General features: G+C 38.7%; 1 protein-coding gene across 2 annotated transcripts in view; it reads left to right on the forward strand.

The window, feature by feature from the left end:
• PTPRB (protein tyrosine phosphatase receptor type B) overlaps positions 1-22,999 on the forward strand; it is a 124,733-nt gene that overhangs the window by 50,964 nt on the left and 50,770 nt on the right. For both annotated transcript variants that reach the window (XM_061129936.1, XM_061129943.1), the window contains 8 exons: positions 1,457-1,726; positions 3,087-3,347; positions 8,130-8,396; positions 12,052-12,315; positions 16,246-16,509; positions 17,043-17,306; positions 18,123-18,386; positions 21,227-21,496. In XM_061129936.1, the coding sequence (XP_060985919.1) occupies positions 1,457-1,726; positions 3,087-3,347; positions 8,130-8,396; positions 12,052-12,315; positions 16,246-16,509; positions 17,043-17,306; positions 18,123-18,386; positions 21,227-21,496 (2,124 nt within the window). The remainder of the gene's footprint in view (positions 1-1,456; positions 1,727-3,086; positions 3,348-8,129; positions 8,397-12,051; positions 12,316-16,245; positions 16,510-17,042; positions 17,307-18,122; positions 18,387-21,226; positions 21,497-22,999) is intronic.

A 22,999-nucleotide genomic window follows, 5' to 3' on the forward strand; every position in this document is an offset into this window, starting at 1 on the left:
CGTCCCCTTCTCCTCCTGCCTTCATTCTTCCCCAGCATTGGGGTCTTAACCATGTTTTCCATAAATCATTTTATTATGCCACCAAACATTTATTCATTGCCTTCCTTGTAAAAGTTATAGTATCATGCACTTTCAGAGTTGTTAAGATGGTAGGGTTCAGCAAACTACACCCTTCAGCCAAATATGGTCTGTGACCTGTTTTTGTGTAACCCCAAACTGAGTGGTTCTTACATTTTAAAGAGGCTTTAAAAAGAAAGAAAGAAAAAAGAAAAATATAAGAGAAATATATGGCCTGAAAAATCAATAGTTACTTTGCTAACCCTTGTTTTTATGGAAGTTACATTTTAATCACACAAATGTAGAATATGCACACAATTTTTAAAAATATTACATTAAATTACATTTAATGATGTAATTGTATTGATGTTTCCATGGATCAGGCACTGACTGAACACTTCACAGCATTATTTCATTCAGTTTTCACCAAAATCACTAGAGGTCTTATTGTTATCACCAGTTTATAGATAATTCAGAGAGGTCAAATAACTTGTCCATAGTCATTCAACAAGTAAGTGGTGGTATTTAAACCAGGCTGTCTGATTCCAGGGTTCATTGTCTGTGTTATTGGAGATGCCAGGTAAGAGCCATAAATATGGTCAGAAAGAAATGAGAAGCTCTCCTTCAGAAGATCAGTAAAGATTTTGGGGAGGCAATGGCCTTTAACTGGGATTTTTAAAATATGATGCTCTTAGCAAGTTAAGAGGGAAAAGAGGGAAGGGCATTTGAGGTATAGGAAATAATAAAAACAAAGACACAGCGGCAGAGGAGCCCAGGAGATCTAAGGTCTAAGGATGAGAAACTGGAGGCCAGCATTCAAGAGTGGGGAATGAGGGAGGGGCCCTGCAGGGAGAAGTCAGAGTGAAGACTAGCGGGATCTGGGCTCTGATTTGGGAGAGCTACAAACTCTGCATCAAAGACTTGATGTTTTTTTCTGTAGTTAATGGAGAAACCTTGAATGTTTTTGAGCAAAGGAATAATAAGATCAGAGTTATATTGCAAGAAGATTAATCTTTTCAATTGGAAAAAAAAGAAAGGTTTTGTGACCACTGTCTTCCAAAAGATGCCACATCCATCAATGTCACTGTCCTTAGAAGCAACATCAATATTGTCTGTAGGGCTGGTGTGCAATCAAAAAAACTCAGCGTTTGTATCACCAGGTTAATAGTGTTACAGAAGATCACATTACTGATATATTGCTAAAATGATTTTAGCAAACATTTCTCACATGTCAGATGGCTCCAAATTACTCACTTGCAATTCACAAACATCAGGAGGAAATAGAAATGTTTTGAATTGCTACTATTAGATTTCTTATCTACTGTTGCCCATGGAAAGTGAACGAGTATCCTTACCTTTGGATTTTCGTGTCTCCTTGTGACGTCATTTCACTGTTCAGTTCCACAGAAAGTTGGGGACCTGGAGGCAAATAGCAATGGATCTACGAAGTCTCTGGTCGTAAGCTGGTCGCCCCCTGCTGGAGACTGGGAGCAGTATCGTATCCTGCTCTGGAATGCTTCTTCGGTGCTGCTCAACATCACCGTGGGAAAGGAGGAAACACACTATGTCATAGATGACGTGGGGCTTATACCGGGAAGACAGTATGAGGTAGAAGTCACTGTTGAGAGCGGAAATCTGAAGAATTCTACGCGTTGCCACGGCAGGACAGGTAAGCAAATATTATGGTGTTAATGACTGACAGAACCTCAATTTGGACCTTCATCCAAGTAACCTAGGTAGCTATCAATGTCTTACCCCAGCATTCCCTGGATTTGAGACATTTTAGACTGGTAGACTGAAATAGGTTGGTAATATTTATTTTGTCAAATTAGAACAATAGAAATCACTTCCGCTAGTAAGTCCATTGTTGTATCAAAGAAGAACCTTTTATAACATCAAAAGAATAAGGAAACAATCTGGGGGAATCCTCCCCACAAAGTAGATATTTGATAACTATTTCTTGGTAGTTAGTGTTAGAGAACCACTGCCTTGACCCACTTCTGACTAATGGGGGAGTTTCAGGTACAACAAAAGAGTTGTTCAAGCAGTGAGGGATATACTCAGACTTTAGGGCAGAGGAGAGTGATGTTTTTGAGACGTGGATTTCGGTATTCTTGCTGTCACCATTACACTGTAATTCCAAGGCCAAGTCACAACCTCTTTGAGTCCATTTCCTCAATTTTCAAATAAGAGAGTTGACCTCTAAGCTCAACATTTCTATAAAAATCCCTGTGACATGGGATACGCCACACTTAGAGTGAAATTCAAATATATTCTCTTAGTCTTGCCTGATAATCAGGAAATAACTACACTGATGCAGTGTTCTTAGAAGAATGTCAAAGAAAAGGACCAAGACATGTCTTGGTAGCTTGCCAACTGTGTCTTCCAGTCATCTCTTCATTTTCCAATTGTTAATATCTCCTGGATGATGATCAAAAATAAATGACCCAGTAATTTCCAAGAGTATTCTTTTGAATCCTTATTTCTGGTTATATTACACAAAGTTTTTTGTGATTAGCTTTTTTTTTTTTTGCTAAATGCTTATAAGCATTCAGAAAAGAAATATTCAACTAGAACACTCCTGTGGATGGAAGGGAGCAGATCTGTAAAGAACATTCAAATGTATCCGAGTAAATCAATGACCCAGACGTTGTTGTTCAGTTGCTCAGTTGTGTCTGACTCTTTTCTGCCCCATGGACTGCAGCACACCATGCACTGTTCTTCATCATCTCCCAGAGCTTGCTCAGACTCATGTCCATTGAGTCAGTGATGCCATCTAACCGTCTCATCCTCTGTCATGCCCTTCTCCTGCTGCCCTCCATCTTTCCCAGCATCAGGGTCTTTTCTAATGAGTCGGTTCTTCACATCAGGTGGCCAAACTATTGGAGCTTCAGCACCAGTCCCTCCAATGAATATTCAGGATTGATTTCCTTTAGAATTGACTGGTTTGATCTCCTTGCAGTTTAAGGGACTCTCAAGAGTCTTCTCCAACACCCAAATGACCCAAATGTCTACTGCTTTTTCCTCAGTCCCCCTGGCTGTCCTTCATCTTCGTGTCAAACATGCCAATGAAACCTCACTGAGCGTCATGTGGCAGACCCCTGCAGCAGAATGGGATAAATACATCATTTCACTCGTTGACAGAGACCTCTTACTCATCAATAAGTTGCTTCCCAGAGATGCCAAAGAATTCACTTTTACTGACCTGGTGCCTGGACGAAAATACAAAGCTACAGTCACCAGTATTAGTGGAGACCTCAAAAATTCATCTTTAACAGAAGGAAGAACAGGTAATATTTTTAAATAAATTTTAGACTTTAAAAGTATCCTGTTTGCTGAATTATGTAACATTTCATCTTATAAATGTTCATTAAGAGCCTATTCAGTACAGGGCATACTGGGCATTGTATATATATATATATATATACATTCATGTTTCATGTTTTCCATATATTTGCTCTCTGGGCTATAGTCTGGATAATTTCCTAGATCTTAGTTTTAGTTTATTAATTCTTTTTTTTTAGTGTTATCTCATCTGCTTGAAAGTCCACCCATTGAGTTTTAAAATTTGTTATGTTCACTTTTAAATATTTTCTTTGGTTGTCTTTCAAATCTGTTCTATATTCTATTGCTCTTTCCATTCTCCCCCCTCTATTACTATAAGTAAATTAATGACTTTTATTTTCAATCTATGTCTGATCAGTGCAACATCTGAAATCATCAGGAGTTCAGTCCTATTGTTTATTGACTTGTCTGCCTTTGCCCATGGTTCTTTACTTCCTCAAATGTTTGTGATGCTTTATCACATATCATATATCTTGGATTTTTATTTTGTGGGAATTCTTTGAGATAGGTTTCAGAAAGAATTTTCTTTTCTTGAGATTCTTTGAGGTGCACAGGATTTCTAGCAACTCAGACATTTAATCGAAATTATCAGCTTGAGGTTTTTGATCACCCAGGTTTTATGAATTTGGGTTGCAAACTCACTGAAAATGTGATGAATTCTCAGTGGAAGTTTTTTTTTTCTCCCAATACTAAGGAGGCTGAAGTATATGGGGAACAGGGAGGAAATATTTATTTCGCTTGCATTTAGAATGTAAGCTTTCAGCATTCAGTATTATGCAGAGTCACCTATGAGGTTCCTCACCCTGGGAAAGTCCTATTCATAGTTTCAGCAAAGCTATAAAATCAAAGCTTAGATTTATATTTGAAAGGTGCCCTCATGGTGAAAGTCTACTTCAGCTATCCAGTTATCTCTCTCACTTTATTATAGGTTTCTGAGAATTCATTACATTCTTGGCAACTCATTCATATATTTACATTTTTATGTTTTGTCCAGCATGTGCAGTTGTGTTTATTGGGGGGATTTTCATGGTTTGTGCCAGAAATGAAAGTGTTTTTATAGTGATTTCCCTTGTTGTGCGAAAGCTTTTGAGTTTAATCACGTCTCATTTGTTTTTACTTTTATTTCTCTTGCATTTAGGGGACAAATCCAGAAAAATATTATTACAATTTATGTCAAGAGTGTTCTGCCTATGTTCTCTTCTAGAAGTTTTATAATTTCCAATCTTACATTTAGGTCTTTAATCAATTTTATTTTTGTGTGTAGTGTGATGAAATGTTCTAATCTCATTTTTGTACATGTAGCTGTCTAGTTATCCCAGCACCACTTGTTGAAAAGAATATCTTTTCTTCATTGTATAGTCTTGCCTCCTTTGCCATAGATTAAATAGCTATACGTGTATGGATTTATCTCTGGGCTGTCTGTTCTGTTCTATTGATCTGTGTGTCTCTTTTTGTGCCAGTATCATATTGCTTTGATTACTGTACCTTTGTAGTATAATCTGAACTCTGGGAGCTTGGTATCTCCAACTTTGTTCTTTTTTTCAAGATTACTTTGATAATTCATGGTTTTTGTGATTTCATGGGAATTTTAGGATTATTTTTTCCAGCTTTGTAAAAACTGTCATGGATATTTTGGTAGTAATTGCATTAAATACATAGATTACTTTGGGTAGTATGGCCATTTTAAACAATATTAATTCTTCTAATCCAAGAGCATGGGATATCTTTCCATTTCTTTGTATCATCTTCAGTTTTCTTCATCAATGTTTTTATAGTTTTCAGACTATATTTCACCTCCTTGATTAAGTTTATTCTTTGATATTTTATCCTTCTTGTTTTGTGGTTGTCATGGGATTCACATATGCTGCTGACCTATAATTATATCTACTTGGTTTAGACTGGTAGTCATTTAAGTTCACATGCATTCTGAAAGACCTACGTTTTTTACTTTCCTACCCCACATTTTGTGGGTTTGATACCATTATTTTACGTCTTTTGCTTATCCCTTAATTGTATATGGTTATTGTAGTTGCATTTACAATTTTTTGTCTTTTAATGTACATACTGGCTTATTTAAGTGGCTGATCCTTCATTCTTATTATATATTTGCCTTTTCTACTGGGAGTTTTTCATTTCCTATAGATTCTTCTTTTCTATTTAGAAAAGACCCCTCAACTTTTCTTTTAGGGTATATGTAGTATTGATGAACTTTTAGTTTTTGCTTATCTCTACTTCTATTTTAACTGATAATCTTGCTGGGTATTTTAACTGATAATCATCCAGTCTTAGGTTGGATGTTTTTCCCTTTCAGCACTTTGAACGTATCATGCCTCTGCCTTCTGGCCTGGAATATTTCTGCACAGAAATCAGCTGACAGCCTTATAGGGATTCCATTGTGTATGAGTCTTTGTTTTTCTTTTATTGCGTTTAGAATTTTCTCTTTAGCTTTTGCCTTTTTAATTATGCTGTGTCTTGGAATGGCTCTATTTGGGTTCATCTTATTTGGGACCCTCTGTGCTTCCTGAACCTGCGTATCTGTTTCTTTCTTCATGCTTGAGAAGTCTTCAGATGTAATTTCATCAAATACATTTTCAATCCTCTTTTCTCTCTCTTCACCTCTGGGGCCCCTATAATGCAAGTGTTGGAACACTTAATGTTATTCCAGACATCTCTTAAATTGCTTTCATTTTTTTAAATTTGTTTTTCTTTCTTTCTTTGTTCTGATTGAGTAGTTTACATTATTCTGCCTTCTAGATCACTTATGTGTTCCACTAAATCTGCCCCTCCTTCCTTCTTAGTGTTTTTTTTTTTTTCTTTTATTTCAGCTATTGAGTTATTCATTTCTGGTTGGATCTATTTTATATTTTTTGGTTCCTTGTTAAAATGTTCACTGTTTAGATAATTTTTTTCCCTAATTCAGTTAACATTTTTGTTAACCAATGTTTTTAATTCTTTGCCTGGTAAATTGTTTATTTCTGTTTCATTCATTTTTTTAGGGATTTACTGTTTCTTTTCAGTTGAGAGTAGTTCCTCCACTTTTTCATTGTGCTCTCTGTCCTCTTGTCCCACCATCTTGATCTCCTTCTCTGGCTTCTCTTTTCCTTAATTATTAGTTTGTCTTGCAAAACATAAGTTTTTAACTTTGACGTCCAATTTGTCAATTTTTTCTTTCATGAATATGCTTTTGGTGTCATATCTAAGAAATCTTTGTCTAACACAAGGTCATCAAAATTTTCTCCTAGAAGTTTCGTAGTTTTAGGTTACAAATTTAGGTGTATTATCAATTTTGAATTTTTGTATATATGTGAGATATGAGGCAAGGTTTCTTTCTTTGCGCATGGATAGCCAGTAGTTCTAATCCTCTTTGTTGAAAAGACTCTCCTTTCTTCACTGAATTGCCCTTGCATCTTTAAAAAAACATCAGTCTACTATAACGTGTTGTTCTATTTCTGAATCCTCAATTTTTTTCCGTTAGTCTGTCTGTCTACTTTTTTTCCAACATCACACTGTCTTCATTACTGTAGCTTTCTAGAAGTCTTGAAATCAGGTGATGTTAGTCCTTCAACTTTACTTTTGTTTTTCAAAATTATTTGGGCATATAATTTCATTGCTTTCCACATGTAATTTAGAATTAGAATTGAATCTTTCAGTCCATGTACAGTAAAATATTTTAATGAATATGTTTATATTTTAATCAAAAAGTCGGTGATTTCTGAGAAAGGTTGTGCCAAGGTTCTAATCCCTTTGATTATCTATCATAATGCTGGGAAGAGGCACAAAGGAAATGTTGATCAAGTGCCAACTTCAAGATCTGTGTAAAAAGATTTGTTAATAGACATGTTAAAAATCACAATGGCTATAAATTAGGTAAAGGGCACTAGCTCACAGGTGAGACAGATCTGGCCTTGGACCCCAGAATGACTCTTTCCTAGCTCCGTTGTATAGGCCAATTACACTTTTTGATAATTGATTCAGTTGTTATCATTATTATTATTATTTAATACTATAATGTATATTATTGTAGCATTTTCATGTAGAATAGGGCTTCCCTTGTGGCTCAGCTGGTAAAGAATCCATGTGTAATGTGGGAGACCTAGGTTCGATCCCTAGGTTGAGAAGATCCCCTGGAGAAGGGAAAAGCTATCCACTCCAGTATTCTGGCCTGGAGAATTCCATGGACTGTACAGTCCATGGGGTTGCAGAGTCAGACATGACTAAGCAACTTTCACTCACTCACATATGTATAATAAGAATGGGCCTCTTGAGAATGTGCCAGTAAAGACTTACCAGTTTCCTAGACTACAATCTAATCATCAGGTTGAAGGGATTTCCCAATACCACCCCATAACAACCATCCAGTAAATAATGTGACTTTCAGTTCTCATTGAGTAGGGACAGGTGAAATCCCATTAGGTAAGCAATTGTCAAAAATAGCACCCTTTTATTATTTACAATTTAAAATAAAAAATACTTAATAGGCATACATCTTATCCTTGGATATGAAATAATTTTGATTTTCCACATAAGCAGCTTTTTCAGAATGATGGAGTCTCTGTAGGGGACTAGTTCTCCATATGTCACAGAAAATAAAGGTGGCTGTCTATATCAAAGTATATGTATATATTTTAGCATTTTCAAAACTGCCTCCCTTTTTACTCCTTTTTGTCACACTTCCTTAGGGTAATGAAGTATCACCTGTTTTTTCTTCCCTCTCTGCTCCATTTTAGTGCCTGCCCAAGTGACTGGTTTGCATGTGGCCAACCAAGGGACAACAAGCAGTCTGTTTACTAACTGGACCCAGGCCTTGGGAGGCGTCGAGTTCTACCAAGTCTTACTGATCCATGAAAACGTGGTCATCAAAAATGAAAGTGTCTCCAGTGATACCAGCAGATACAGCTTCCACTCCCTCAAGTCAGGCAGCCTCTACTCCGTGGTGGTGACAACAGTAAGCGGAGGGATCTCTTCCCGGCAAGTGGTGGTGGAGGGAAGGACAGGTAAGAAGAGTGTGGCCTACAGGTATCTGAGCACATGGAACCTCCAGAGTATATCCTAGAAGTCTTAAAACATCCTAAAGACAGGCCCAACTCAGACCTTCCTAAAAGCCAAGTTTCAATACTATTTAGATAGTACATGGTGATTTCCCAGGAATGGAAATTGGAGGATGAGTGAGAGAGGAAAGAATGAATACCAAATTTTCTAAAATCTCTAATACTTGTGTCAGAACTCCTGGAAAACCTTAATGATGACACAATAGTCATTTGCTGCCTAAGTTTATTCCTTCATCAAGCTAGTTTTCTTTGAAATTTTTATGTCAGATTAAGGTAAGCAAGTCATAAACTTTTTTTTTTAAAACATATCTTCCATTCTCTTTCTTATTCTTTGTTTCAAGACAGAAAAAACAATGATCTTCAACTTGTATGGTTGAAAGTTAATAAAATTCCCCAATCCCACATATTTTCATGGGCAACATTAAACAGTGTTTAATACTGTATGCCACCTAAACAGTGTTCCTTGACCTTAAAGAGCTCATAGTCAAATAGGGCAGAGAGCCAAGTAAGCAAATAAATACCTTATGGCAATATGTGTCCGACAGAGGTGCAGCACCAAAGAAAGGAATATAATTTTCTACACAACACAAAGAAAGAATCTAAATACAATATAAAACGTATGTTCCAGTTTCTTAGAAAGGAAAACAGTTAAATAAATCCAATAGAAGCTTTAATAATTATTAGTGACCTCAGAATCAGGTCAGTGACTTTGCCTATTTAATTTCATATGATTATAAGAAGTTGGATGTCAGGCTCATCCCTCTATATTTTCAATGCTCAGATTCTGAGTATCAGCAGCCTATATCCACAGTTATGTCCTTTTCTAAAATCATGAATCTCATCTGCTTATTGAATCCAAGGACCATTAACTTCATTAACTCTCCCAAAAGACCAACTAAGTCGCTGAAAAGCTATTTCTTGTCTAGGTAGAAATTCACTGATGTCTGCTCATTTCTGTCATTTCCGTGGCAACTGATGCTGTTCTTCCCGATGTCTTCTTTCTTCTCCTTTAGTGATTCTTGGCACTATCCATCAGTGTAGCATAATTGGATTGGGGGACCCAAAAGCTTAGTTTGGGGTCAAGAGGCCTAGATTCTGGCCCTAGCTCTCCATTAACGTATCTCTCTAAGCCTTCATTTTCTCTCCCATCCCCAGTAATTCATGCCAACACCAGGTATCAGAGTGGGGAAGGAGAAATAAGTTGAAGAGAAGAGTTGAGAAGGAACTTGCATCCATTTCCCATTGAGTTGCAGTTGCATTAGTCAGATTACACTGACTTATTTCCTGCTTATACAACTGTACAATGTAGGTGTTCCTGATTGGACAACTCTATTGGTTGGTTCTTCTCCAAGCAGCAATTTAGGGACCCAGGGTCCTACCATCTGTGGTTCTTCCTTCCTCTAGATCCTCAGAGGTCTCTTCATCTCTCCAGAGGATGGAGATTATGGGGAGGAGAAAGACTACCAAAGCTGGAAGTAAACGCATCACTTCCACCCACATTCCTTTAACGGGAACAGTTGTATGACTACACTGCACTGCAGGACTGTCTGGGCAGTATAGTCTAGCTGTGTGTCCAAGAGGAAAAGGAAGTGGTTTGGTAAGCAAGTAGTCAGATTCTGCTACATAGGTTAATTCCCATCTTAAAATACCCCAAGGGCTACCCAGCTTATTGTGCTATACTAAAATAGTTTGGTGTCTGAGATCACTTGATAAATGGGACTTGTAATTATTTTATACTATGTTTTAATGGCAACAGAGGTATCAGTATTTGACCAACATTATATAATAAAAGTATGCAAAAAATAGACAAGAAATTCTTTGAAGAATGATTATAAAGTTTTGAGGAGAGGACAAGATATGAATAAATACAAGCATCAGTTATTTTATTCAAACACATTGAGTGCAGAAAAAAGAGAAAAATGGAATATTACTATAGAGACATAATATTGAGAATTTTGAAAGGTGCTTTGGTTAGTATATTTTGAACACGATAGATTGTAAAAATAATTCGGTGGCTAAAGCCTTGATAATCATTACCATCTACTCAACTTGCTGAAGTATTAGTCAAGGTTGAAATAATTCATTTATACTTATACAGATTTTAAACACACATATATATAAAACCTCCCAGTTTAGATAAGGTGGCAAAATATTTAAAATTTAAAATATCAAATGTGTTTAACAAATCTAGTTATAACCTGAAAAAAATGCTAATTCTAAAGAAAAATAAGTTTTATATCTGCCTTTTAATTTTATGTCTGTCTTTTTAAACATGAGCTTATATTTTTGGTTATATTTTTGATAATTATATCTTTTCTAATAAAATGTTAGTAGTTGCAAATATTTCCAGGAGTTTTGAAAAACAAGCATAGTTATTTTGGGAGCTACCAAGGGATGTGATGTACAGATACTAGGAAGGACAGAAAATAAAGAAAAGAAGGAAGGGAAGAAGGAAGGAAGTCATCAATACACAAATAATATGGCTAAAAGTTCAATGTTATATCTAGGAAATGTCCATATACATGGAACAGCATTAGCAAAATTATTCAATTGAGTGCTGTTTATATCTTCAGTGATGGATAAGTGCTTATAGATGTAAAAAAGACTTTAGGGCTTAAATCACAAAGTCGGAGCATATTAGATAAGAAGGATTCTCAGAGGTCATCTAGCCAAATCCCATCAATTATATGTGATGTACGGATTTTGACAATTATATGAAAGTATTTACCTGAAGTCAGTCAACCAATGATGAAAACTGCAGTGGAGTTCATATATACTGTTTTATCCTGATACTCACTACTGACAGTACTGTTTGATGTGCACTTATTTCTAATACAGGGTATAACTATTATTCGGCATCACAATGATTAATTTTCAGACTGTACTAGTAGCTGGGGAACTCCTGAAAGGCATCCGCATCTTTTCTATTTTTGTACGATTATGGTGGACACCAGAAAAGTCATTATCTCCACGACAAGGCTTTGTGCCCACAAGTCTGGTCTCCAGACTAGTTGCTTATGGAATAGATATTTAAGTTTATTTCTCACCACTAGAGGGCAGGAAATGCTTTGCAAAGGGAAATACAACCCCTTCACCTGTGTTCATGATTAGACACCCCAGAAATAAATAACTTAATCACAAGATCGAAGCTATCCCAATGTCTAAGACTTTTAGAAAAGCCATTGTATCTTGAATACCTTTCCCCTCAAACTCCTTTCTTCATCAGTGGGTTTGGATTCAAGCTCATACATTTAGGATGTTAATGTTTGTTCCCTGTCCTGCAAAGGGAACCTCCTGACACACCCACATAAAAATGCCTCCACTTCCAATACTCTGCAAACAGTCACACCATGAAAATTCAATAGCAGCATCCTTATATTGCTGAGGCATCCAAAAGACTTCTTGCATTTTCCTTTTGGTTAGCCTTCTGAGGTAAGAACTCTCAGCTTCCCAAAGCTAGCGTGAAATCCTTACACTTCCTCGACACTTCCTAGGTAATCAGATCTTCTGAGTCCACGCCGTTTGTGCTGACCGCAGTAAATGACTCACAATTTGACTGTGCTTTTCTTTTTAAATATTCTCCCCCTCTTTAAAATCCCAGTCCCTTCCAGTGTGAGTGGAGTAACGGTAAACAACTCTGGCCGCAGTGACTACCTCAGCATATCCTGGCTGCCTGCTCCCGGAGACGTGGATAATTACGTGGTCACACTCTCCCATGACGGCAGGGTGCTTCAGTCCCTGGTGATCGCCAAGTCCGTCGGCGAGTGTTCCTTCAGCTCCCTCACCCCAGGCCGCCTCTACAACGTGACCATAACTACGAGGAGTGGCAGCTATGAAAGTCATTCCTTCAGCCAAGAGCGGACAGGTGAGGCTTTCATGAGATACAGACTCTCTGAGAACCAGCCACCTACGTGGTTCAGGGCATCAGGCACGCATGTGTGTGTGCTAAGTCGCTTCAGTCCTGTCCACTTCTTTGTGAGTCCATGGACTGTAGCCCAGCAGGCTCCTCTGTCCATGGGATTCTCCAGGCAAGAATACTGGAGTGGGTTGCCATGCTGTCTTCCAGGGCATCTTCCCGACCCAGGGATCGAACCCACATCTCTTATGTCTCCTGCACTGGCAGGTGGGCTCTTTACCACTAGCGCCACCTAGGAAGCGCCTCAGGACATCATAGATCTGCGGCAATTCTGTAAGGATGGGATTAAGGACTGCTGAGGTCACAACACCGTTCTAGAGTCCTCATATTTTGACCCAACAAGTTCCTTATGTGAGCAGATGGTACCTTCAGAATAAGATGAACACAATTTTTGTGGCTAGAGTTCATAGTATATTTAAATATAGTATCAAATATTTCTGTTTAGGGAGTACTTTTTGGTTGCTAGACCTTGACTTTATATATGTTCACTAATTTAATCCTTATAAAGTCCTTATTGAGGTAGTTGTTATTATTCCCATCTTACAGGTTGTGATAAGTGTTGAACCAAAGTCCAAGGCAACTTGCCCAGTTGTTTAACTTGTTAAACAGCCAGGGCATTTCACATCCTGGATTTTAAACTCAGTTCTGAATGACCCAAGAGCGTATAATGTTCTCTGTCCTGAAATTTTTCCTGAAATGTCTGTTGCTCAAGACCACTGTTCATCCTTTTTTTAGATAAGGTGAAAATGTGAAACTTTATTGTTCTGAGGCTAGGAGCAAAATCTTAGCAAAGGCATTGAAGGCTTGGTCTTTAATGTGCTATAAAGGACTAAATTTAGACAGCTACCATTTTCCCAATTTACTTATACCTCCTGGGGCTTACATCTGTGATTACTGCTTAAGGTGCTGTTAATGTTTGTCAAATCTTTCCTGCTGAGCTATGGGCTGATATTTACATTTTAAAATGTCAGTTTTCCATGAGGATCTGGGACAACTAATATCATTTAATGCCCCAGCATAAGATCTGGAGCCTAATAGTAGGCACTCAATGAATGTTTGATGAATGAATAATCAGAAATCACTTAGACTGGAGGTTTTTACCCAGTGCTTCATTAGGTAGACTTTTGGAAAACAGTACCCCCAAAATTTTCTGTGAAGTTGTTGGGGACAGGGGAAGTATGTGCATTCCTTTGAAAGAGTGGATGGCCTTTTATCAGAGTCTCACAATTTCTGTAACCTCAAAAAGTTAAGAGCCACCAATTCACATTGCTGCAGCATGCTAACATTGAAAGTGTCTGTAGAGGGGTCTAATTCCATCTCATTTGAGATAAAGCCCCAGAAAGAAACTGTGGCTTCCTAAAGGTCACATGGCTGACCAGTACCCAAGCTCAACCATACTCAAGGGCTGTTTCCATTACATAATGTTCTCTCTGAAAGCACTAGTTGGAGATATAAAGAGATAGTCCTTACCCTCAAATGATTGAAAGTTTAATTATGCTGATAAGCACAATACTGTCTTAGATCTGAAAAGCAGATTTCTATTTACAAAGCAGCTTCATGTCAGCGTTTTATGTTGATTTAACTTGGAGCCTAAAAATTGCCAGAAATTAAAGGATATGTCATCCAGTCACCAACCCTTTTCTTTCCCTTGGTGTCAGTTCATGACTGTTCCATGTCCACATGACTTTCATGTTGCAAGGTCTTGTGCTCAGATTGTTTTTAAATGCAAGAAAAGTAAGTCTTTATTCAAAGCACCCTTTTGATTCTTTACCAGCATGAACTTGGATTTGGCGCATGACTAATCAAGGCAGACCATTGCCCCTGACAAATCAGTTTAACTGGAGTGTCGTGTCTGAGCTGTTGCCTTGTTGATTTTGGCTGATTGTCTCAATGCCGCTTTCCTTTTCTAATGCTTTTGTTCTACATTTCTGGTCATAATGTCAGTATTTCTAATTCTGTGCCACATCATCTCACCGTGTATCAAGGCAAGTCTCACAAATTACCCTCAGTTCCACCTGGAGAGCCCCTTATTGACTTAGCATGGTATTCAGCCTAGTTTTTCTCCCTGGAAGAGTTGCTTTGTCTTCAGTAAATTGCCTGGATCATCAACCTTTCTTAGCCCATACAAACAGTGTCACTCTGGAATGTATTCTCTGTAAGTCTGTGGTGACTAAATTCTAGCAACATGCTGATGGGTTCCAGGTAAACATCTTGGGAAAAAAAGCATACCTTCTCTTTCTCCATATCTGGAGTGTGATAAATTCCCTTATAAAGCCCAGCACACATAAGGCAACAAAGGATAATAGTGCAACTTGTAGGTGTGAGAAGCATCATGAAAAATGTAGCTTAGATACCAAAATATTAAAGTTTCTGGATCATTTCATGCTTGGGGAAATGTGGGAGAGAAAACCTGGACATAGGCTTAGCATGTGATCAGAGCAGAAATCCCTTGACGTACACCAAACACAGAGATTGCCCAGATCCAGAGAACATGGTGGCATTGAGATAGAGTTTAGCACCCTGGATCAGGCTGACTGCATATCTCTTCTCAATTCTCCTTCTCATTAATATTTATAAAATCCAGTTATGCCAAATAGTAATTAATCTGGGGTCTATTTTTGAATTAAAATACAGCCCCAAATAAAAAAATAGAATATCTGTGATATCATGCTCTAAATACAGAACTGGCTTATTTTACAATGCTCCTGTTAACAAGCATTCATGGATTGATTGATCAATTGAGAGGAAAACTATAGGTTCACAGAATTGTTTATTTATATAGTTACGGGAAATGTCAGGTGCACAAAATTAAATTAATCATAATTCTTGGCTCAGGGTCCTGTGTGTCGGTTGCCACTTTGCCAGTTTTGTTTTTTAGGCATTTAATTAATAATTTTTAATAATTTTATATGTACATCAGAAAGCACTACCCAGAACAAAAGCTAGGGACTTAATAATCCACATCAAGTCATGAGATTCCCTCCTCACTAATCCATCCCACGATAGCCATCGTCTTGACTCCTGTTTTTCTCTCTTGCCTTCCATGTTGCACTTTTATTATTTATGTAATCCTAAAATTATATATTTTTAAAATTTTCAGTTGTTTTGATATAAAATAGGTATTTTCATGCAATATGTAATCTTCTGGGACTTAGATTTTTTTCACTTAATATTAAATTCATCCATATTTTGTGTTTTGCTCTTAAGGACAAGAAATCCAGATTTTTGTGTTTTGAGTTAAGAAAAATTAATTATGACTTCCCTATACTGTTTCACTGTGTTTATTTACCATTTCATTCATTCAGTCTTCTGTGAATGAGCACTCTCTCTCACACTGGGTTTTATCAGGTTTTTAAATTTTGTCAACCACATGGATGTAAAATCCTATTTTACCATGGCCCTAACCAGCATTTCCTTGATCACCAGTGATGCTGAACGTATTTTCATGTATCAGTTACCACATGTCCTTCCTCTTCTTCCATTTTCTTTTGGATTGTTTATACTCATGTTGGTAACTTATTGTCATATATTGAGTTGCCAAGGTATGCTGGAATTATTAATGTCATTGCCATCATTCATATTAATCATCAGTTATTACATTTCATGTTCCATCTTATACTGACACTTTGTATAGGCTAACAATAGGATTAGAATTCATTCATCAGGTTCTGTTAAAAAAAGATACATTTAATCACTCCAAATAGTATAACCATCTTTCCTCTCCAGAAATTTGTGATTTGAAGGTCTAAGATTTTTTTCTTTTAAATGCACACAGTAAAAATCTACTCACTTTCCTTTATCATCTGAGATTGTCATTTGTGATCAGTGGCTCCCTCAGAATCATTCTATATCTAGCTGTTTTCTGTTCTCTTTTTTCAGTGCCTAACAAAGTCCAGGGAGTCAGCATCAGCAACTCGGCCAGGAGTGACTATTTAAAGGTATCCTGGGTACATGCCTCTGGAGACTTTGATCACTATGAAGTCACCATTAAAAACAAGAACAACTTCATTCAAACAAAAAGCATTCCCAAGTCTGAAAACGAGTGTATATTTGTTAAGCTCGTCCCTGGACGGTTGTACAGTGTTACTGTTAGTACAAAAAGTGGACAATATGAAGCCAGTGAACAAGGGAATGGAAGAACAAGTAAGTGGAAAGATTGCAAAATTTGATGGTTGGTTGGGACTTTAAAGGTCATTGAGTATATAATTTATCTGAACCTTGAATTTTATCTACTTACTGATCAGTAAATTATATTCCCAGTTAGTCTCACTTGGACTTAACATCATTCAGCCAAGCCAGGACCTTGTAATCACAGAATATTTATTGACAGATAAAAGCGAGCATAGTGGACAAGCAGGAAGGCCAAATTTCGCATTTTACTTCCCTGTCCTCCTGCATCATGCATTTAAAGTTCTAGACATCTCGTTTTATCTTATGATTGAGATCATAACTCATTTTATAATTATATTCTACCAACACTTAGCATATAAGATTTATGTAAGGAAAAAAATTACAATTTTAATAGTGGCTTCCAATTTTTCTTGTTTAATTATGTGTGAAGTCGCTGACGTGGTTTGTTTGGGGAAGAGAGATGTTTGCCAGTTCTGTGAATGTGATTCATAAATTATTGTGGAGTAAACTCTAATCAGTCACTTTCTCGAAATGTCTTCTTGTAGTCCCAGAGGCTGTCAAGGATCTCACACTGCAGAACAGGAGCACCGAGGACCTTTGGGTGACATGGACACGAGCTGATGGGGATGTCGACCAGTACGAGATCCAGCTACTCTTCAACGATATGAAAGTATTTCCTCCTTTTCACCTTGTCAGTACTGCAACTGAGTATCGATTCACCTCCCTCACCCCGGGGCGCAAGTATAAAATTCTTGTCTTGACGATTAGTGGAGATGTCCAGCAGTCAGCCTTCATTGAGGGCTTCACAGGTAATTGGAAATCCGGCTCTCTCGAACCTGACTAGATGGAGCGGTGTATTTAGCGTGTTGGGTAGCCAAGTGTTCTGGTTGAGGATTTGAAGGGCTAAGGGGTGAGGGAGGAGTGGGAAGAAAGGAGTTTATCTCGATAGTGACAATGATGTTGTCCAAGCTGGTTTGACAAAACTGAAGTATGATGTAGGGAAGAAGAAAAAGTTTCTGAAAAAAAAGCATTGAATTGATGTGAATAGCTGTTGCCTGTGAGTCATACAAATTAAGTAGAAATAACTGGGTTGGTTGGTTGGTCGGTCGGTTGGTTGGTTGTGTATTCCTTTTTTGGAACTCTATTGGGAGTGTTACTTTAACAGCTAACATTTATTAAGAGTTTACTGTGAACTGGACCCACAGCAAAGAACTTTATGTGGAAATTTTGTTCAGTCCTAACAATTTCATGGACTGGTTACTATTATTATCACTGCTGTTTTTCTGATGAGGAAATTGAAACTTACAGGGGTTGAGTAATTTGCCTATAGTCCCACAGCTAGTAAATGAGGAAAACAAGACTTGGACCAAGACAGTCTCATTAGCACCCTCTGTATAACTGGCATTCTTCATTTCCACTCACTGGCCTTAATGTCCCTCTAAATTTCCCCTATCAACTTCAGTTCAAGCAGAAAAGTCAGAGAAAAATGGTAGACTGATAGCAATTTTTTCATATGTATTCTTTCAGTAGATGCCAAAAGGTAGGAAGCATGAAACTTTTAGTTGAAAATTTCCACAACTCATTCTGCAAGTGATTTTTTTTTTTAATTTACTGTCTTTTCTTAGTTCCTAGTGTGGTCAAAAATATTCACATTTCTCCCAGCGGGGCAACAGATAGCCTGACAGTGAACTGGACTCCTGGTGGGGGTGATGTGGATTCCTACATGGTGTCAGCATTCAGGCAAAATCGAATGGTCGAGTCTCAGACTGTCCTCAAGTACGTCTCTGAGTACACGTTCCAGAGGCTGGAGGCTGGCGAGCAGTACCGGATCGTGATCGCTTCTGTCAGTGGGTCCCAGAAGAACCAGATCGATGCGCTTGGGCGGACAAGTAAGTGTCCATCTGGAAAAGGGCCAGATAGTTCTCCAGGGCCATTCACAAATGGACAATATCCAAATTCAAAACCACTAAATTTATACAGTTCAATGTGGTTTCAAGAGCTTTTCTCATATCTTTTTCTTTGCGTTTTCCTTTTTTAATAGAGATGTTCAAAGCAATAGAAGGTAATTAGAAACCAAATCATATGAATAGATTTTTTTCTCACTCAAGGAATATAAATAGCTGATTTTCTAACCTATGCATTTTTCAAAAGTTTACTCCTTTCTATAAATTATTTAAAGGAAAATACACTTATGTCATCTATTTCATTTGTGATAAATTAATAATATTCTGTTTATATTAATGCATGCTAAGTCACTTCAGTCATGTCCAACTCTTTGCAACCCCATGAACCATAGCCTGCCAGGCTCCTCTGTCCATGGGATTCTCAGGCAAGAATACTGGGGTGGGTTGCCATGTCCTCCTCCAGGGGATCTTCCTGACCCAGGGATTGAGCCCATGTCTCTGCCTTGGCAGGCAGGTTCTTTACCACTAGCACCACCTGGGAAGCCCTTTGAGTTATATATTAATCAGTTCGGTTCAGTCACTCAGTCGTGTCCAACTCTTTGCAACTCCATGGGCTGCAGCATACCAGGCTTCCCTGTCATCACGAACTCCCGGAGCTTGCTCAAATTCATGTCCGTCAAGTTGGTGATGCAATCCAACCATCTCATTCTCTGTCATCCCCTTCTCCTGCCTTCACTCTTTCCCAGCATCAGGGTCTTTTCCAATGAGTCAGTTCTTTGCATCCGGTGGCCAAAGTATTGGAGTTTTAGCTTCAGCATCAATCCTTCCAATGAATATTCAGGACCGATTTCCTTTAGGATTGACTGGTTTGATCTCCTTGCAGTCCAAGGGACTCTCCAACACCACAGTTGGGAGTCTTCTCCAACACCACAGTTCAAAAGCATCAATTCTTTGGCACTCAGCCTTCTTTATAGTCCAACTCTCACATCCATACGTGACTACTGGCAAAACCATAGCTTTGACCAGGCGGAATTTTGTCAGCAAAGTAATGTCTCTGCTTTTTAATATGCTGTCTAGGTTTGTCATAGCTTTTCTTCCAAGGAGTAAGCATCTTTTAATTTCATGGTTGCAGTCACCATCTGCATTTATATTAATAACACTATTCATATAGTGCTTTCAAAACAAAAATAAACTAGAAGCACCCTGTAAATACCAGGCATCTAAAATGATCCTTAGGGACTTTCCTGGTGGTCCAGTGTTTAAGACTTCACTTCAAAGTAAAAAATGGATATTATAGAAGCAAGCAAAAAGAGTCAGGGGGACTTGCCTGGTGGTCCAATGGGTAAGAATCCATGCTCCCAATACAGGGGGCCTGGGTTCAATTCCTGGTCTGGGAACTAGATCCTACATGCCACCACATGCCACAGCTAAAGATCCTGCATTCTGCAACTAGGACCTGGCACAGCCAAATAAATAAATAAATATTTTGGGGAAAAAAGAGTCAGGGAAGGCTTCCAGAAGAAAGTAACATTTAAAAAGACACTAGGAAATCATCCTGGTGAAGTATATATTGATCAGGTTCAAGCAGAAAAGCGAAGGCCTGGAGGGAAGAGGATGCATGGCACATTTGAAGAGCTACACACCATTATTTCTAGAATAAAGATGTGAGCCATGTGGCCAAGTAGGTAGATGGACCTAATTGCCAAGGGCCTCATTGTTAAAATTATAGAATTACAGAGAGCGATGAAGGGCCTTCAGCATTGTGTGCTATGAGAATCTGCCAAACACTGCAGTTTGGAGCAGTGGGACATGAGGAAACTCTGGTCAAGAGACACTTGCAGTGCTGTGGGTGAGAAATGACTGCCCTAGGCTAGTGCAGCAGAGAAGGAGAGAAGTGGAGAGACCCAAGAGATGTAAGACTTAAGATGCAGGAATGACAGGACTCATGCTTGATTATGTAGAAGGGTGAGGGTGACAAGTCAAGTTTCTGACTTGGACCAAGAGATAGAAACAAAGAGCACTAAGGAGGTGGGGGAAGGGAGATGAGGAGTTCGATTTGGGCATCTTGAGAGCTGGGAGTCTGTGGAACATCCAGAGAGGAATGTCATTTGCAAAACTAGAAAAGAGATCTGAACTGAGTTTAAATCTGGGGGTCATCACCACATGGGTGACAATTCAAATTATGGGAGTGTATATATGATCTCTTGAGGAGACTGGGTAGAATGAGAAAAAATATAAGCATAGAACACTAAATATTATTAATAAACAATACCATCTGGCCTTTCACATCAGAAGCCGTAGGACAAAGACTGTTATATGCTAGTGCTTAGGTCAAGGCTTGAAGCTTTGACCTGAGTTAATCTTGGGAAGGAAAGTCTAAACAATGTAATTCAGTCATCCAAACTATATTCATTGAATGTAAGTTTGTTCAGCATTCTTCCACTTTGTAAATACTTAGATATGTATCACTCTGCCTATCAGTGTCACTCTCACTGATTTTTCTACTTGTTTGACTTCAAGATCCTTTCTAAATCAGAGGGGGAAAAATAGAGAATCTAAGCAGTTATATGGATAACTCAGGTCAAGAAATACTGGGTTGGCCCCAAAAGTCCATTCCATAGGGTGTTACAGAAAAATCTGAACGAGCATTTTGGCCAGACCAGTACTTTCTCCGAAAGGCACATGAAGAGTGTCAATGCAACCATGAGGCATCATCTTCCATCTGCAGTTGATTTAGGGAAGTTTTTCTCAACTGATTACTTTGCCCTAAGTGATGGAACCTGCTTCTCTCTCTCTCTCTCTCTCTTTTTTTTTTTTTTTTGCAGTCCCAGCGTCTGTCCAGGGAATAACTGCAGACAATGCATACAGTAGTCATTCCTTAATAGTAAGTTGGCAAAAAGCTGTTGGCATAGCAGAAAGATATGATATCCTACTTCTGAGTGAAAATGGGGTCCTCCTGAGTAACACATCAGAGGCGGCTGCCACGAAGCAGCACAAGTTTGAAGACCTAACACCAGGGAAGAAATACAAGATACAGATCCTGACCGTCAGCGGAGGCCTGTTCAGCAAGGAAGCCCAAACAGAAGGCCGAACAGGTAATTCGCACAGCTTACTGTTTTGTGCAAGATACATCCTTGTCTGCCATTCCTTAAGAACCGCAGACTCAAAGGGATGAAGCAGTATTGGGAGATGAAGTCTATTTCTTGACACAGCAGGAACATTCACGGTGATCTGCCACTTCCACACCAGCTGGCCTATTCACACAGCCTTCAGCTCGCCACACTCCAAGATTCTTCATCAAAACTGGCTCTGTTCATTTCTTATTGTTGCTATAATATATTGTCACTAACTTTGTAGCTCAAACAACACAAATATATCATCTTACAGTTCTGTAGATCAAAATCAGAAAATAAGCCTCGTGGCGTTAAATCAAGGTGTCAGGTCACAGAAGGGCTGTGTTTCTATTCTAGAGACTTTATGGGGAGAATCTATTCCTTGCCTTTTCAGTTCTAGAGATCACTCACATTTCTTCCAGGAGTGACTTCACTCCAACTTCTCTGCTCTTTCGCCTCCTTCTTCCATCTTTTATGGACTGTGGTGATTCCATTGGTCACCACCTGGACAATCCCAAATAATCTTGTCACCTCAAGATCCTTGACTCAATCACACTTGCAAAGTCCGTTTTGCCACAGAAAGTAACATATTCACAGGTTCTGGAGATCAGGACATGGATGTCTTTGGGAGCCATTATTCAGACAGCACCACTGGTCTAATGATTATTTATTAAGTACCTAGGTCTGAAAGGACTTTCCTGGTAGCTCAGAGGGTAGAGAACCTGCCTGCAATGCAGGAAAGCTGGGTTCAATCCCTGGGTTGGGAAGATCCCCTGGAGAAGGGAACGGCTACCCACTCTGGTATTCTTGCCTGGAGAATCCCATGGACAGAGGACCATGGTGGGCTATAGGCCATGGGGTCACAAAGAGTCAGACATGACTGAGCAGCTGTATGTGTTCCTAAGTCACTCCAGTCATGTCTGACTCTTTGCGACCCCTTGGAATGTAGCCTGCCAGGGTCCTCTGTCCATGGGATTCACCAGCCAAGAATACTGGAGTGGGTTGCCATATTCTTCTCCAGGGGATCTTCCCAATCCAGGGATCAAACCCACATCTCTTAAGTCTCCTGCATTGGCAGGCGGGTTCTTTGCCACTAGTGCCACCTGGAAAGCCAGGCGACTGAACAGCTAACACACACTTTCACTAGGTCTGAAAGGGTTTGATGTTGATAGGAACATAAGTTATGTATGCTTCTCATCCTGAAAGAGGTGACTGACACTTGGGGGAGACAGACATGTGGACAATGACAACACGTTGTGATAAAGTTTGTATATGAGACAGGAAGGTCCAGCACCAAGGGGAGCATGGAGGAGGTGGCATTGGGAAGTTTTAAAAGTGACTGTTCAGTACTGTCATGAAGGATGAAACAATTATCCACGTGGAGAAAAGCCAGAAGGACACCGGTGCAGACAGATGACTGTATGCCAACACAGGGAGGTGTGAAAGGAGCAGTGAGGTTTTGTGGTAACTGAAGTGTGTCTTCCT

The sequence above is a fragment of the Dama dama genome, chromosome 3 (genome assembly GCF_033118175.1).
Source record: "Dama dama isolate Ldn47 chromosome 3, ASM3311817v1, whole genome shotgun sequence".
In the NCBI taxonomy this organism is placed as follows: Eukaryota; Metazoa; Chordata; class Mammalia; order Artiodactyla; family Cervidae; genus Dama; species Dama dama.